Source organism: Populus nigra, chromosome 5 (assembly GCF_951802175.1).
Source record: "Populus nigra chromosome 5, ddPopNigr1.1, whole genome shotgun sequence".
Classification (NCBI taxonomy): domain Eukaryota; kingdom Viridiplantae; phylum Streptophyta; class Magnoliopsida; order Malpighiales; family Salicaceae; genus Populus; species Populus nigra.
This window is the reverse complement of record NC_084856.1, coordinates 6,708,142-6,724,099: the sequence shown is the minus strand read 5'-3', so window position 1 is coordinate 6,724,099 and position 15,958 is coordinate 6,708,142. Positions and strand designations below refer to the sequence as shown.

General features: G+C 34.8%; 3 protein-coding genes across 6 annotated transcripts; 1 reads left to right on the top strand and 2 right to left on the bottom strand.

Annotated features, from left to right (window-relative positions):
* Positions 1-14: 14 nt before the first annotated feature.
* LOC133694529 (uncharacterized) lies at positions 15-4,535 on the bottom strand. Its single transcript, XM_062116067.1, has 9 exons — positions 4,240-4,535; positions 3,950-4,055; positions 2,578-3,116; positions 2,293-2,398; positions 1,858-2,208; positions 1,670-1,746; positions 1,464-1,588; positions 1,008-1,259; positions 15-461 (listed from the first exon to the last, which is right to left on the bottom strand). Exons 1-9 carry the CDS (start codon positions 4,356-4,358, stop codon positions 439-441), a joined length of 1,698 nt encoding a protein of 565 aa, XP_061972051.1. The 5' UTR covers positions 4,359-4,535; the 3' UTR covers positions 15-438.
* A 3,143-nt stretch (positions 4,536-7,678) lies between these two features.
* On the top strand, positions 7,679-10,270 carry LOC133693557 (uncharacterized). The gene is made up of 6 exons (XM_062114791.1): positions 7,679-8,121; positions 8,320-8,437; positions 8,534-8,745; positions 8,827-8,854; positions 9,363-9,471; positions 9,941-10,270. Exons 1-6 carry the CDS (start codon positions 7,852-7,854, stop codon positions 10,020-10,022), a joined length of 819 nt encoding a protein of 272 aa, XP_061970775.1. The 5' UTR covers positions 7,679-7,851; the 3' UTR covers positions 10,023-10,270.
* A 499-nt stretch (positions 10,271-10,769) lies between these two features.
* LOC133695313 (general transcription and DNA repair factor IIH subunit TFB4) lies at positions 10,770-15,191 on the bottom strand. Of its 4 annotated transcripts, XM_062117237.1 has the most exons (12): positions 15,029-15,189; positions 14,834-14,925; positions 14,475-14,748; positions 14,333-14,379; positions 13,960-13,997; positions 13,835-13,880; positions 13,169-13,222; positions 13,014-13,082; positions 12,701-12,777; positions 12,194-12,289; positions 11,371-11,469; positions 10,770-11,276 (listed from the first exon to the last, which is right to left on the bottom strand). In XM_062117237.1, exons 1-11 carry the CDS (start codon positions 15,057-15,059, stop codon positions 11,397-11,399), a joined length of 897 nt encoding a protein of 298 aa, XP_061973221.1. In that variant the 5' UTR covers positions 15,060-15,189; the 3' UTR covers positions 10,770-11,276; positions 11,371-11,396. The 4 variants fall into 4 exon arrangements, with proteins under 4 accessions (XP_061973221.1, XP_061973219.1, XP_061973220.1 ...); XM_062117235.1 differs by having other exon boundaries at positions 13,835-14,149; positions 15,029-15,191; XM_062117236.1 differs by having other exon boundaries at positions 10,770-11,081; positions 13,835-14,149; positions 15,029-15,191.
* Between the last annotated feature and the right edge of the window lie 767 nt (positions 15,192-15,958).

Below are 15,958 nucleotides of genomic sequence, written 5' to 3'. Positions count from 1 at the left end.
GATGGAACCAGAAATGCACGGACTCAAGCATTATTTGATTCATGGAATGTTGGTTAAAAACAAATTTAGCTCAACTCGGAGCCAAAGCCTGGGGCCGTCAAATTCTGTGATGTTTTCGATCGGAAATCTTTGGTGGCAGAAATAAGCCTGCATCGATATACAAGAATATGAGCTTATAATTCAGGCTAAGTTTTCCAGAGAAGAACCCTCCCCAAGTCACTAGAGCTGCTGCGATAAAATATCCTAATAGGCAAACCCGCAAACAAATTTCCCATCAAAGCTAACTACTCCTACACCCAGAAAAAGTCAAGACGAATTAAATTTGAGTATAGTACACATAACACACCCACATAATCTAATGGCTGAGGCTTCTAATACACCCTTTTACTCTAATTGTTTAAGCTTCGGTCATCCATGTCAAGTCAGCTTGCACGGGATTCAGTCGCTGCCATCATCTTGCTCTGCATAAGCAAAAGAGAGAATTATAAAAATGAAATGATATTGAAGCTCATGGCATGCAACCAATATAATTCTCCCAGCTATTTCAACCAGTGATCTATTCCAACTACCTTACACACATTGTGGTAGGCTTTGATTTGAGAAGGTATTGAGGCACCTCAGTTTAGCTGACATTGTTCTGGTTTCAAAGAGATTCTAGTCCAGTCACTTTAGAGGTCTATTATTACAGGGTATGCTGTGCCAAATGAAGGCTGACCCCCGCATCTAGGAAATTGAGTAACAAAATTCTCTCACGGGAGACCTAAATTCAGCCTGTCAGAACTAGTCAATTAGATCCAAAACACGACCGGACTAGATATCAGAATCAAAGTAACATGCTGATATAATTCTTAGCAAAACACATGTGCTGCAATTCATGGTGCTAGGACCACATCCAAGGCAACACTTTCCACGGAAAATTGCAAAAGGGCCACTAGTCACAGGTCCACATTTCCCTCCAAGTGTCACCCACTAACAAAGGACCCAATCTTGTCTATATGGTCACTTACCCTCATCAGCCTCTTCACTTGGGCTGTCAACACCCCCATTGTCATCTCCATCATCTTCATTGTTGTCCTCACCATCTTCATCATCCTCCTCTGTATCATCAGTGTCATCACTCTCACTTTCAACTAGTACTTTTGGCTTTGGAGCTACAAAACTGGTTGCAGACCTTCTACGTGAAGTTGTCACAATGTTGCTCAAGTCAATGCCCTCAAGTTCTTTTGCCCTTTCCTTTCTCTTTCTAACTTCTTTGATCTCTGAGGATACAATAATTAAAAAGTTAACTATATTAGATTAATTCATGTTAGCAGGTATAACTTGCATTTATGTTAAGTACTGTCTTGTGATCAATAAAACAAGAACTTGGAAATAATTTTTTTTATGTAAACAATATTAGGTTCATAGAGTAGCACTTTTGTTATTCATAGTTCATATAGCTAGAGTTTCAATAATAAAATCACCTTTTTCAGATGGATTTGATGACAGTCCTTCTCTAGAAAGTATGTCTTCAAGTTCCTTTATTAGCTGAGCCTCTCGCTTGTTCTCAGCCACTTGCTTCACCTTCTTATAAATCACAGGAGGCACACTACAAAAGAAATAGCAAATGTTAGAATGTCAAGCCTGACAACGCTCTGATTTAGGTCTAAATGGCAAGTAAAAGAAATACCTCATCCCGCAGGATTTAATGACTGATTTCAGATGCTCCACGCGCTTCCCATATGCTGGAGTAGAAGCTTCCTTTTTCTACAAGAAGTTCAAAACATATTTTACTTAAACCATATTTTACAATTTAAACATAGGTCCTTTTCTTTGTTTTTTTTCTTGCAGGAGGTGAGTGGGTGTGAGGGGCAAGACCTTGAGTGGTTTTTCTGCAGATGATGGAGAATCGTTGTCTTCCGAAACATTTCCGCTGTCTTCCATGTCATTATTGTCCTCCGACACTGTTTCCGAGGGCTTGATCCGCTTCTTGGCAGATACCTTCGTTTCCTTTTCAGGTCTTCCCCGTTTCTTGGACCCTTCTGCGATCTGCATCTTTTGTTCTGCACCGGTTTTCTTTTTCTTTGGTTTTACTTCTTCCTCCTTATCGCTCTCTTTATCTGAAGAATCTGCGCTCTCTTCACTGCTTACCCTTTTAGATGCTTTACCATGAGAATTATTCTTAAGATTTTTCTTCTTAGGTTCAGAAACTCGAGAAGATTTTAATACCTGATAAAAAATAATCATGGAAAAATTAGGTGGTATGAGATATGACTGCAAGCTAAGAGGTAACACCTAAACAAGAATATGCACCTCATCTAACTGCTTGCTAATGAACTTCTTGTAGGGATCTAGTGAAAATTTATCGAGTTTAAGATCATCCTCTAAGAGTCGACGAAGTCCAGCCATTGTAATTTCCCTGAGAGGATAAAGGTGACATAAACTTCCATAAGTCACATCATACCACAGAAATATAATGGGCAAGGATTGCTTCAACCAAAAATCATAGGCACAGAAACAACACAAACATAAAGGTTAGTAAAAGAACCAGACTGGCCATAGGAATTGACAGCCATTACGAAAGAAACAAAAACATACTCAGAATTAGCTTTGATATAAGAAGCCCGTTTCATCATGGCTTTCTTTATGCTGCCTTCACTTGGAACTTCTTTAATCTCGTTTGCTTGAGTATCCTTGGTTTTTGATTTTGTTGTTTTTTTTCCTGTCATAAGGCCCATTACAGGAGAGTCTTCCATTTCTTCCTCTTCTTCAGAGGAAGGTTCTTTTATATTGTTTTTTGACTCTAGTCTTTCAGGTGACTCTGTGCCTTCTTTTGGAGAACCAACATGTTTTACCCCCATTCCCCCAAAGTCCTTGGAGGCATGGTCACTTGGAACTTTAATCACATTTGCTTGAGTATCCTTGGTCTTTGATTTTGTTGTTTTTTGTCCTGTCAAAAGGCCCGTTCCAGGACATTCTTCCATTTTTTCCTCTTCTTCAGAGGAAGGTTCCTTTATATTGTTTTTTGACTCTAGTATTTCAGGTGATTCTGTGCCTTCTTTTGGAGAACCAACACATTTTTCCCCTGTTTCCCGAGAGCCCTTAGAGGCACTGTCAGCAACAGCGCCATCTAAGCACTAACATGGACAGACACAAGTATCAAGTCAGAAACAAACAGCAAAAATGAGTGAACATTTCAGAGTTCAGAAACCTTTTATCAACAATCAAAACTAGTACTGCAAATCAGAAAGCATGTATGGGAATGATACCAGCAGTGGCAGCAACAATAACAAAAACCGTTTCTTGGAATCCCAGCTCTAGAAAATGTTTGTCAAATTAACACACATCTCTAATTCAAATTCCCAAAAACAATGAACAGCTAAAGTCCACGTCATGATTCCAATGCACCCTCTACATCCCTTACTTCTTAAGATTGGAAGTGTTAATAAAACAGTCCACGACATGGTTGAGATCAGTATCAGCAAGTGAAAGAGTTAAAAGTTAATTCCTAAGATAGACATGGATTAACAGTTAAACATTCTGCTAGAATCATTCATAAGCAAATTAGACAGTAAAACATCCAAAATAAGTACAATATAATTGAAAAACGCGCACACAGTGCTCTAATTCAAAACTACCAATATCATGAACAATTATAAAATTACCGATACATCAAACACTTCACCAAAATTTTCTGATTCCCCGATTTCCAGAAAAGGTTTTTATCTTTATACACGGTTGTTAACTTACTGGGCCGCCTGAGCAATGCAGACAAACAACAGAGCATAACTAACTTTTCTTTAATAGTAAACCGACATAGAATAGCTCGGGAACAAAAGAAACTAATGGTAATAATTACATTTTAATAAAAGTAAAAAAAAAATCAAATAAGTGGCATATATTGGGATGAACATAATAAAAATTACCAATTACCAAAGACAGTCTGAAGATTAAATACACACACACACACCTCAAACAAACACTGCTTGACAAATCTCTTATGCACATCCAATGCAAATTTTTCCAATCCCAAGTCCTTCTCTAGCAGTCTTCGCACTCCCTCAAACGTCAAAGAGCTGCAATTTAAAATTCAGACACAACAACAGTTCTCCTCAATCCTTCACTCACCAAAACAATATAATTCACTTCCTTTCTAAATCAAATCCCAAACACAATTACATTACACCAACTGCAATAAAAACCCTAGCCCTATAATTGCATTAACTTCGCAAGTGAGCGAGAGAGAGAGAGAGTACTCACTCGGCTTGTTCTTTGAAGTGGCTAACGCGAGAGACCATAGCTTCCTTGACTTGGGACTCGATGTCGAGCATTTCTTTTTTCACCGTCTCGGTGCCTTGCTCTTGCATCTCCTCTGCCATTCTCGGCGCTACAGAGAGAGAAAATATTAAAAAAAAAACGAATTTCTTTTTCTTCTTCTTCTCTTTTCTTTTAATAATTTAACTTCGCGAGCTGTGCTTTGGAAAAGTGACGCTCTTTTTTACACACATGTCTAAAACCTCAACTCACACAGACACACACGGGAAGTGGAAAAAATGCGGAGAGGAATGGGACATCGTGTTTTTCTGTATGTATGTGATTCATTGATTCATAGATCTGGGCCGTCCGTGTGTACAGGAAGACACCTCCAAACTGCACGTGTCAGTGTTTCCGTCTTTCCATCAATGATCATTTTACTTTTTACCCCATGATGTGCATTTGAATTTGGAGGCGTGCTTTCCTTTCCTTCGGTAATATTTTGCTTTCATGGCGTTACTGTCAAATATCAAATTCAAGAGTTCTCAGTTTCGTTTTCTTTTCGCGGATCATGATTCCAAGAAATAGAATATAACAGCGTTATTGTTCGTGAAAGTTTTATGCATCTATAAGACTAATAAATTTGAAAAAAAATTACAATAACAAAAAAATATTCATGAAGTTCAAAAAAATAAAAAAAAAGCTAACCTCGAGAGGGTGTAACTCAACTGATCAGATCCTGAGTTTGCTCACTAACGATTACCAGTTCGAGTCTCACAAATCTCAGGGCTAATAAAAGGTTACATAGTCATTAATTTCAGAGCCTGTGGAATTAGTCGAGGTGCGAGCAAACTGACCCGAACATCCACGTTAATAAAAAAAATACAAAAAGCCCGTGGCAAAATTTATGTCTTGGATAATTGGTTAATTTCTTGATTCTTGCCATCTGATCTATTAATTTAAACAGGTGTCTAATACTTATAAAATATCTTTTTTTTGTGAGTTTGAGGATTCTCTGGCGATTAAGTCAATGATTTTTTAAGAGAAAATGTAATAATTTTATAGAAAATACTCTAAAATTAAATATGCAATGGAAAATAGAGATTTTGAACCATTTATTTAAAAGATTCATGGTTTATTTATAGTCTGTAAATCTTTTTTATGGAGAGAAATGGTTAAAGTGTAATATTGTCCCGATAATATTATAGAGGGGAAACATCCTTGACATATGTATTAATATTGATAAAAAATATCCATGTCATATGTATTAATGTGGATTGAAATACGATTGGTTATTAAATGACATTTTATACATTATCTCTTATACAATATTAATATCGATAGAAATATTGTTGATCCTTAGAGAATTTTTATACACTTAATATGTGTAGAGAGAATAAAATCTAAAATATAGCTTAACCGAAGGTGGTGGTCCTTTACTTGATTGAGCATAAGAAAAATTGGATTTGTCCTTTAACTGAGTCCAATGGAACGAGGGCCTTTCCCTTCGTTTAGTCCAATGAAAATTGGGTTCTTTTCTTGACTAAGCTTAAAGAAGATGGGTATTTTTCTTGGTTGAGTTCAATGAAGGCTGGATTTTATGGGGTTTTTTTGGGTTCTTAAATTTGAGTTTATCATATACTTTATTTTTATTTGATATTAATGAATAAATTATTTTAAAAATTCTACATATTAGATTAATATACAATTATTTATTAAATAATTGATAACATCATCATATAAAAAAAACTCCAATATTTTTTAAAAACAATGATATAATTGGATGATTTCTTAAATATTTTTTTTATAAATTGATTTAAAGAGTTTTTTTTATCAAAGTCTTATAAGAAATTAAAAAAAAATTATCTAAGAAAAAGGTTAGGCATACCTAGTCCATGAAGAGATCTCGAATCGAATTGGTATATCTATAGGCCTAGAAGGTTAGGTCAGGTACCTTGCTTTTTTTTATCTTTTTATTGTGTGGATGATAGACCTTTAGTTTTTTCATAACAAAGAATGTGTTGTCTACTTGGACAGATGACCGTATCGCCTACTTTACAAATAATATATTTCTTCTGGTTGACTTTCCAAGCCCCTATGATTATAGAAAGTCCATGTCCAAGTTTTGTAACTTTAAAAACTTAATTTTCAACTTGTTTTTCACCTGAAAAATATCCTGAAAATTATAAGAATCTCAATAAACTCATTTGAAACTTAAAAAACTTATAATCACTTTAAAAACCCAAAACCCAACTTAATTAAAAACAACTTTACATGTCCTAATCTATTTTTTACAGCATGTTCAAAGAGAAACCCTGTTTTAATTGATCTCATCCTTTAAAGATGAATTCATTAACACTAAGATTAACCTGAATATGATCGACATAATATTTTCTCTCCTTTTCCTTTTTAAATTTTAGGGATTAAAATCTAAACAAATGAAGTTTAAAACTAAAACGTAAAAGTCGAAAGACATATAAACTAAAAATGAAAAAGTAAGATTTTTAAGGGCTAAACTATAATTTTTCATGCCCTATGAATAATAATTAAAAAAAATATTGTATTTTAGTATTAATTTTGATCCATATTGTTTCAGTTTTTTTAATTGATAAAATTAAATTTTATTTTGTAATATCAAGCTCCATGCATGTCGAGCATGTAATATTGAGAAAGATTGTCCTCAACTCATCCAGAAAACATGGATTTCATTGCCCTCCAATTGCTTTCTTATAGTTGCAAAATGACAAGCTTCGGCAAACATGGTTCCGAGCTTAGCGATGGCCGAGGGATGATCAACTTCTGTTACAGGGAAAATCCACATCATGTTATGGATTATGGGATCGAAACTGGATGGACCCTCAAGGAGAGTAGATAAAGCAGAAATCCGAACATAGTGATGGCTTGGGATCAGCTTCTGAGCAAGGGAATTGGTCCCAATTTCTCTCCCTCTGTTTTCTGCAGAATCAAGCTTCTTGAAAAGATTACAGGTTTTTGGTATGGAGATTTTGTGTTTGCGGAGAGAAAAGGATGAAATCGTATCGAAGCTAAAATACAGCAAGCCAAACATGAATCAGAAAACACCATGATCATCAGAAGAGACCAAATATCGCCGCTAAAACAACACGTGCAATCAACCACCAAAAACCTAAGATGATAAAAAGGATAAAGTTTTTGTATTAATAAAAAATAAACGTTGATGAAAGAGATTCATTGAAGGGTAAAAAAGTAATTTAATTAAAAAGATGTAATAATTATTATTTTTTAAAGTGTTTTATTTTTAATTCATTAAAATAATATATTTTTTTTATTTTTTAAAATTTATTTTTGATATTAATATAATAAAATAATTTTAAATTTAAATAAATAAATTTTAACAAATTTTTATTCGGACTACCTAGCGAAAAGCTGATATATTTTATTTTTGTTTAATTATAATTGTTTAAAAATAGAAGAGAAGAGCAAATATGATGTGAAAATATATTTATGTGAAAATAACCTCCTTATCCCTCCCGAGCTCCGTCGCAACTCGCAACTCGCAACTATACTTGATTCTGGGGACACGCAACAAATCATATAACGTTGAGCACCGAAAAAAATCCTTGTCCAACAAAAATTTCCATGGGAGGCCACGGCGCTGTTGAGGTAGCGAAGACGGTCATCGAGGTGGCTGACGTGGCTTGGAAAGCCATGGAATTCACCCAACATCACCACCTCCACGAAATTCACCAACATGAATCAGCCCACGACACCAAAAGTAATTCGGTAGATGAAGAATTGGAGTCTTTAAGATCGGAGAATAAGCGTTTGAAGGATATGCTTGAGCAGAACTTGAAACTCCTCCAAAGTTTATCTGAATCTCCTTGCTTATTAAACGATTGCCCTCCTCATGTATGTAATTACTTTTATTAATTATAAGCATGAATCTTTAAATTCTCCCTTTGTGCAAATCTCTGGCACTGTTTATCTGATTAGTGGGCATCAATTATAAGCATTATCTATTAAAAAAAATATTGTTAAATTTCAAAGTTTTATCACGGAATCTATATTGAACTTTTATGGGCGTTTGTTGTTTTTCAAAAATTGCAGCTGTACAGCCGTCTAGTAGCTACTGTGGATTCTGAGAATTTCTTGACTAAAATTAAATCCCTCCAGCAGGCATCAGTTAATGAAACCGGCATTCAATTCCCTTTTAAGGAGGCTACAGGTTTGTTAATTTCTTACACGATTCTCGATTATTTTAGCTTTGTAGTACTCTAGTTTCTTTGATGTTCATTTGGGTTTCTTTTTATTTTTTTATTAGGGGATGATATGCAATTAGTTGAGGTTCTAATCAATGTTGATGGCAAAGAACCTAGTCGGTGGGTTTGGGTGACAGAAGACATGGTTCCTAGCAATGTTGAAGAGCGGAGTGGTATTGATGATGAGAATTATGTGGTGGTGACTGAGGAACGTGTGGTGGATGGGGTTGCTAACTTCATGGCTAAATGCATTGTAGCAAACCCAAAGGCACAGGTGATGTTTTGCTCTGTTTATTAAGATGGGTTGATTCTTGATATAGTATATGTAACATGATTTCCTATGCTGTACTTGCAGAATTTGACACCAGAGGAGCTGCAGAAAAGTAAGTTGCAATGGAACTTTAATGTTTTTGTGCTTCTCATTCTTAAGCTCAAAACCTGATTATGTGCCTCTTGTTAAATCAGAGGGAGTGGCAAATATTATCTACTTCTCTTCTTGATTGGTTGATGAGATAACCACTAACCCTGTGAAGAGGAGACTTGACCTATACATTTATTTCTCAACAAATCATTTTTTCTCCTTGCCTATCAATTAGCTAACCGTGTAAGGATTTCAATAGGACCATCTATTTTCTAAATTTATGCTTAGATGAAGTATACTAAGTCATGCTCGGATGGATCTATGCTGTTCAGTGTTATGCTCTTTATCCTATGATACAGTTATGGTGATATTCAAATGTGTTTGAAATAGCAAACCATATTCTGAATCTGATGCCCAGCATTTTCAAATCTTCCTGGATATGTTCCCCTTTCTATGTAATTTGTGATGAAGTAATATGGGTTTCGTAAAAATGAAGTGTCACTCAATTTCATATGGTCTGCAACTTGCAGTTTTGGCAAAAGCTCTGGGTGGTGTGAGCAAATTGGAAAAAGTGTTTGGTATCTGGCATGCTGGGACCATGTTTTATACCCTGGGGACCTGGGGGCTGGCTTTGGCAGGGTGAGTATTCAATCATCTTCTAATATCTTAGTTTGCAATTCTAGCCTTCTAGGAACACAAATTCCAGGCTGGGGAAAAATTGTGCTATGCTGTCTGATAGAAGCATGTCTCAACTTTATTTTTATTTCTAAAGAATGGATTTTCAATCTTTTTTTACTGCTACCATTTCAAAGTAAAATATATTCTTAGTTGATTGGTTGAGAAAAATTAGTTTGGGAATCCAAGCAAATGAACCTTGATTATGTCCCTGAGACCCTTAATAGGCTGAAATGCCTTCTTCACCTAAATGATTGTTGTGTTAACTAAGCAAGGAAGACATTAGAGTGCTAAGATCATCTGCACAATTGCATGTTGTTACCAAAAGCTTGGTGGATGGCCACATAAATTACTTTAGTTTAGAATTAGTTAGGGATTTGAGCAGCTTTTTGTCAAATTTTGTTTTGCTTTATGACACATTTTCTGGACGCAGATTGTATCGTAGCCGAGCTGTATTGAGGCTTGCAGCGGGGGGCATTCATGCAACCAGCAAAGTTGTTTTGAAGGCCCTCTAAAGATGGCCATTCCAATCCGAATGAACAAATTGTATCATAATTGATGTGGATTTCTTGGGAGCTTCAAGTGTCTCAGCTGTGTGCAAATTGAAAAACTCATGATTCTTCACCTCGCATCCTCCTTGCTTCTATTATTGTAAATGTTTGTAAATAACTTTGGCTTTCTGTTTGCAACTATTTCAGTTTAAATGATTGGATGCTTAATTATTATAATATAATAATACAAGTTCCAACTGTGTGCACAGACATATGGGAATCCATCTGTTGCGGTTTTCATGTGATTAGCTTGATATTATTCCTTTTTTTTAGTTTAACTTGCATGCTTTTACATATTCTAAAGTTAAAGATTATGTAAGTCTTCAGTGGTTATCATATAAACAATCACAGGTCTTGAATCTAAAACCATAGAAAAAATAAACCTTTTGATCTCAAGTTTTTACTACTAGATCACCACTTTCTTTATTTCTTTTCTTGATTGATGATAACATGGTGATAATCCGATGGAGAGAATGGCCACACCTTATCTTACCCCGCATGCCCTATAAAAAACCATGGGGGCGGTCTTTGACAGTGAGGTTAAAATGCCATTTGTCCAAAATTTTAAAAAATAATAATTTTTTTAGTATTTTTAATTCGATTTCATTTTGATATTATTAATTTTTTAAAAAAATATTTTTTTTTAATACATTATTAAATTCAAAATCGCCTACAATTCCTACCATGCCCTAAGTTGTATGATAGCACATCTAGATCCAAATCGCTCAATCTTTGTGGCAATATCGACCAAAACTTGAGCTATTTGTGATTCGGAAGCTCAAAGACTACAGAATGTTAACCACCTCAGTTTTTGGTGTAAGAACAAATACAAAACTCATAAAACAATACGTACAGGCAACAGGATGAAATAGTTTTCACCAGTAAAAGAACTGCTGCCAGCTAAATTTGCTCTCATTACTCCCAAAAAAATATCACCGGAATAACCTCTCCATTCATGGCTAGCAGAGGACTTTTGGCATTCTAGTGTCCATTCCCATATTGATTTTGTGCAGCATATCATCGCTGGAAGTGATGTATCATATCATGCGATCAGTCATGAAAGAACAAACCAAATCTCAATTCAACTTGATAATCAATTTAGTCGTGCATGACAAATGCCAGTCTTTAGGATTCCTAATATACTTTCAATCCCACATGCTAAAGAAGAAAAAATTGTGTAATGAAGATAAGACCATCTTCACAAAGGATCTTCAAGTTCTGGCACCACAAGAATCGAAACATATACAATCAATTGCCAGTGAGAAGACAAACTTGTAGTGTAATTTCATAGTAACAGCCAAGGAAGACTCACCAATGCAAATGCTTCTAAAAGAGAAATTATGTTTCTGGAGCCTTTCTCTTAAGATCTGATGTTGAGGAAGTATCTGATTGGGCTTGGCCAAAAACTGACCTGTATTATACCCAAAGCCACAACCAAAAATGAAGAGAAGAGTCGCAATAAAGCAAGAACTGAAAAGGCATGTGATTGGCAAAAAGGATATCCCCTCTGTTAAAACTTCAGTGTATCCGATTCTAAAGATGAAGAAAAGAAAAAACGCACTATGGAGCAGCCCATGCTCTGGCTCAGTTCAAAAACAGTTCATGCAGTGGATGATAATCTAAAAAAGAACATTCAATGCAATCGAAGATAATCTTCATTTCTGAGTGAAATCTTGACCACTAGTGATTTATTTTTACCACGTCCACTGGTTAGAAAGGCATTTACATTCAAACTTCATTTAAAATCTCTTTCAACTTCATTCGTTTAGAAGGCATCATCATCCCAGCTCCAAATGAATGCAATAGAGAGAGGGATGTTATAAGGAGTAAACTAAGAAATAGGTTTGCATACACTTAGAAGACAAAAGTAAAAGTTAATTGCTACCTGAAGCAAAATTTGAAAACTTCCGCAACAGGACAAAACTCTTTGACCATTTTAATAACTAGCAGTTAAAAAGCCAAACAAAAATGAGGACAATACTTTCTAAATTTTGAAAAGAGCTGGATCAGAACTTGCCTCTAAAACTACCCATTAATATTACTCTTTTATCGTGAAATCAAACACCACAAATAGTAATGGCAGGCAGTGTGTCAAATTTTGTAATATAACTAGGAAAAACCAAGCATCTACTCACCCACAAGTCGAACACTTCTTGTGATGATTGCAGAATATTGACAAACATACAGAACATATGTAGCCCATATCAATTGTGGTTTTATGGCAAAAACACCTGGAAAATGCACAATTTGATAAGATAAACTGCATTATAAATCATAAAGCAAGAAGAAATTCTTCCTCCGGTAAATGTAAGCATGCAAAGAGATTTTCTTTATATGGCTTATTGACTACAGAAGTATGATGCAAACATACAAGGCACATGCAAATGATAAAGTTGTCTTTCTATTCGGGATTGTAGCTAGCAATATCAATCTCATAAAAGGATAGCAAACCATTTTATAACATGAGTTGATACCCCAGAATCTCATAAAACTCAGGCATACCTCTTGAAAATGATTATATCTGTGACACTAGTGTATGACGTTGTCTAGTTATTCAAGTTTTTGACAACGCAATCTAGGTACCAAGGGCTCATGAAAAGATTCCATAGGAATTGACAATCTACAATTGTTCAAAAACTCACGATGCACGGAAGTCAACACCAGCAGGTCTTGGAAGTTGTATGAAGCTACGAGAGTGCAAATCAGTTGCAAAAACAGTCTGCATGAAATAAAAATACAAATTAACATCAAGATAGATGCTGGAACAAAAGGAAAGTGAAAAACTGTCAACCAAATTTAATTAACAGAGTTTCATGTTCAATCAATGGATGGAATAAACTTGCTTATGCATGAGGGTGCAAACAAGATAAGATAAGAGAACCAAACGATGTTTCAATTTATCTAGAAACAACCATGTAGCTTCTTTTCATAATATACCAACAAATTAAAGCATACCGTCAAATATTGGAATAGCCCATCCAGATGTTGGGGCTTAACATATACACCCCCGGTTATGTAGGAGGCCTGTTTGACATGAATCACAGGCAATTAGAAAATCAGATAATGTGCTCAGAATTTGCTAGGCAAACCCATCAATGAGGATACAATACCTGCTGCAAGAAGGCTGAATTGTGAGCACCAACATAACAGGAATCTATAGGCACCTGCAGCAAAGTGCGATCAGAGAATGCTTACAAGTCTTAAAGAAGTCAACTGCAATGTACATGAAGGTAGGTTACAAATACTGTTTTGATGCTCATTTTTGTTTTTCTTTGGAATGAAACATGTAAGCACCAAACAATATCTATCCGAGTGATTATCTTTAACATATTGGAATCAAGGTCTTCTGAGAAAAAAAAGGCAGCAGAAATGAAAATAACTTGACAAGCGTATGAAGTCCTTAGCAGTGTGCGTGAACACAACTTTTATCCTGTGTCAGGTTAATATGAAGTTTGGAGCCTTTAGTGAGTGGGTAACTATGCTCACATTGAAGACGAACAAAAAGCAGTATATATAAAAACAATTTCAATGAATTATGCACAATATTGTGAGGGCTCATAAAACAGCCTGATTTCAGTTCCAGAGAAGGTGAACAATGAATCGTGGGGAAAAAAGGGGATATAACAAGTCATTCTGGATGATGCAAAGTTTGTGATTTATGATGAGGAAAAGGTAGCTGATCAAGATGAAAAGAAGAGAGCATGTCAGAAATGGGCCAATATAAGATTGTATGAGCAGAATGTAATACAATTAAAAAACTAGAAGCATTAGAGTACCATAGAGCGTTGTGCAGAGAATATTGCGTTCATTACTGCAACATATCTGGAAAGACCAGAAACAGTGAGTGTAAAAGCTTGAGGAAAAGGATAGCGGACAAATGAAAAGAATATTAACAACATACTGTTCAGGCCCATCCGGGGATCCCTGCAAACACAAAATCTGCCCTTGGATGTCAGTAACGCAGTTAAACAAAATGATAAAAAGGGATGTAGTAGTTGCCCAGTGGCACGATAAAGCAAGAGAAGATCAAAAGCAATGCACACGACCCTCAACTGGATTGACCACACAGAATGATTTCCGAGCTCCAGATGCTAATTAATTTGAGATTACAATAAAAACAAAATTTATATAACATGTATCATTAATTTGCATAGTGATCGATATTCAAGGGCTTGGTTGATGGTACAATGAGAATTTCTCAAATGTAATGGTCGAATTTCCGCAGACAAACACGACTAACTGCCTTAGAAAACAAATATGTGAAAAATACTCACTCGAGGTTGAGGATGGAGTGGTCCTGAACGAAAAACCCTCTGTATATCTATTAACCGAGTTAAATAAACCACACAAATCCACCGAGATGAATCGATAACAAATCAACTTAAGAAATGCAGCATTGTTAAGCATGTAGGATACAGCAAAGGGCCATGGACAAGGAGCCTGAGAGCAACGAAGACTTGATCGCTCTTTGAGACTGCTCTTTCCCCAGTTTCTCGTCTTTGATCATAAACTCCTCCAACTTCTGCAACAAATTGGAATAAAGAGACGGCATTCTCCCATCCTCCGAGCCCAGCTGACTCGCATCCGAAGAAGAGTCATAAATGTAATCACAAGCATTATACCCAGAAGCAATCACCACCACTTGGTTCAGTTGATTTAGCAGCAAAATCGAGTTCACAAACGCCAGCACCTGCAAAAAAATATATTTATATCGGATCAATCCCTTTTAAAAATTTTATTTATCAGGGAGAGTTAGGGTTTCAGAGAGAGATTACGTGAGAAAGGAATTGGGAGAATGAGAGGGAAGAAGATGTTGTCCAAAAGAACGGATTGGTGTCTAACAACACCACTACAAGGCTAACATCATCTGCAATTAACAACGTAATTAATCAGTTGTTTAATTAATTAATTAATTAATTAGTTAACAATGGAGATAGATATATACAGATAACTAACTAATGGAGAGAGACCAGAGTAGAGTTTTGAAGGAACTGAAGTCATCAGAGAGATTTTCTTCTCTTGATTTCAGCGTTTTGGAGATTTTTTTTTTTCCAGGCTTCTCTTCTCTTCTCTTCTCTTCTATGACGTTGAACCCAGTTTCTTAGGTGTTTGTTCTGTATCACATAATTTCTTTAACGAATAGATCCCTCGTCTAAATAAATGGCATTTCTAGTAATTAATTTCAGTTCGTTGGTCATTTATTTCATCTCTCATTTTTCGTGGATACAAAAAGGCAGCTGGGACCTCTATTTTTGCCCCTAATCGTCTAATTATCAAACGACTTGACCTCTACTAATATTAATTTACTTTATATGTCCCTTTACAAAACTTTTGGCTCCACAGGAACTTTTTGAAATCAAATTTTTATTTAATTATATAATAAAAAAATATATTTGAAAGAATTAACAAATAAAATTTGGAAAAATATTTATTTATTTTTGTCTATTTTTTTCTTTTTCAAGTCATGTAATTTTTTTAATAACAAGATGGTTTTTTTATAGCAAAATAGTTTATTTAATAAAAAGTTTAAGTAATGAAAAACACAATTCTTAAAAACTATAATGATTTGAATTAATAAGAAGAAAATATATATTTTTAATAAAAAAAACTTAATTTTTTGTATTTCTGATATCCTTTTTATTTTGACAACAATATATTTTTTATGCAAAGTATTTTTTAAAATAAAAAGTTATTATAATTATTATAGAATGTTACAAATAAAAAAAATAAAGAATTATGAAACTATCATTCTTTTGTACTAGTATAAAAAAGAATCTAAAAATAATAAATTTGAGAAAAGTATATAAAAAAATTAAAATAAAAAAACCACCTATTTTATTCTCATTAAATGATCAAATTATTATAAAACTTCTACATATAAATCTAATATATATTTATTT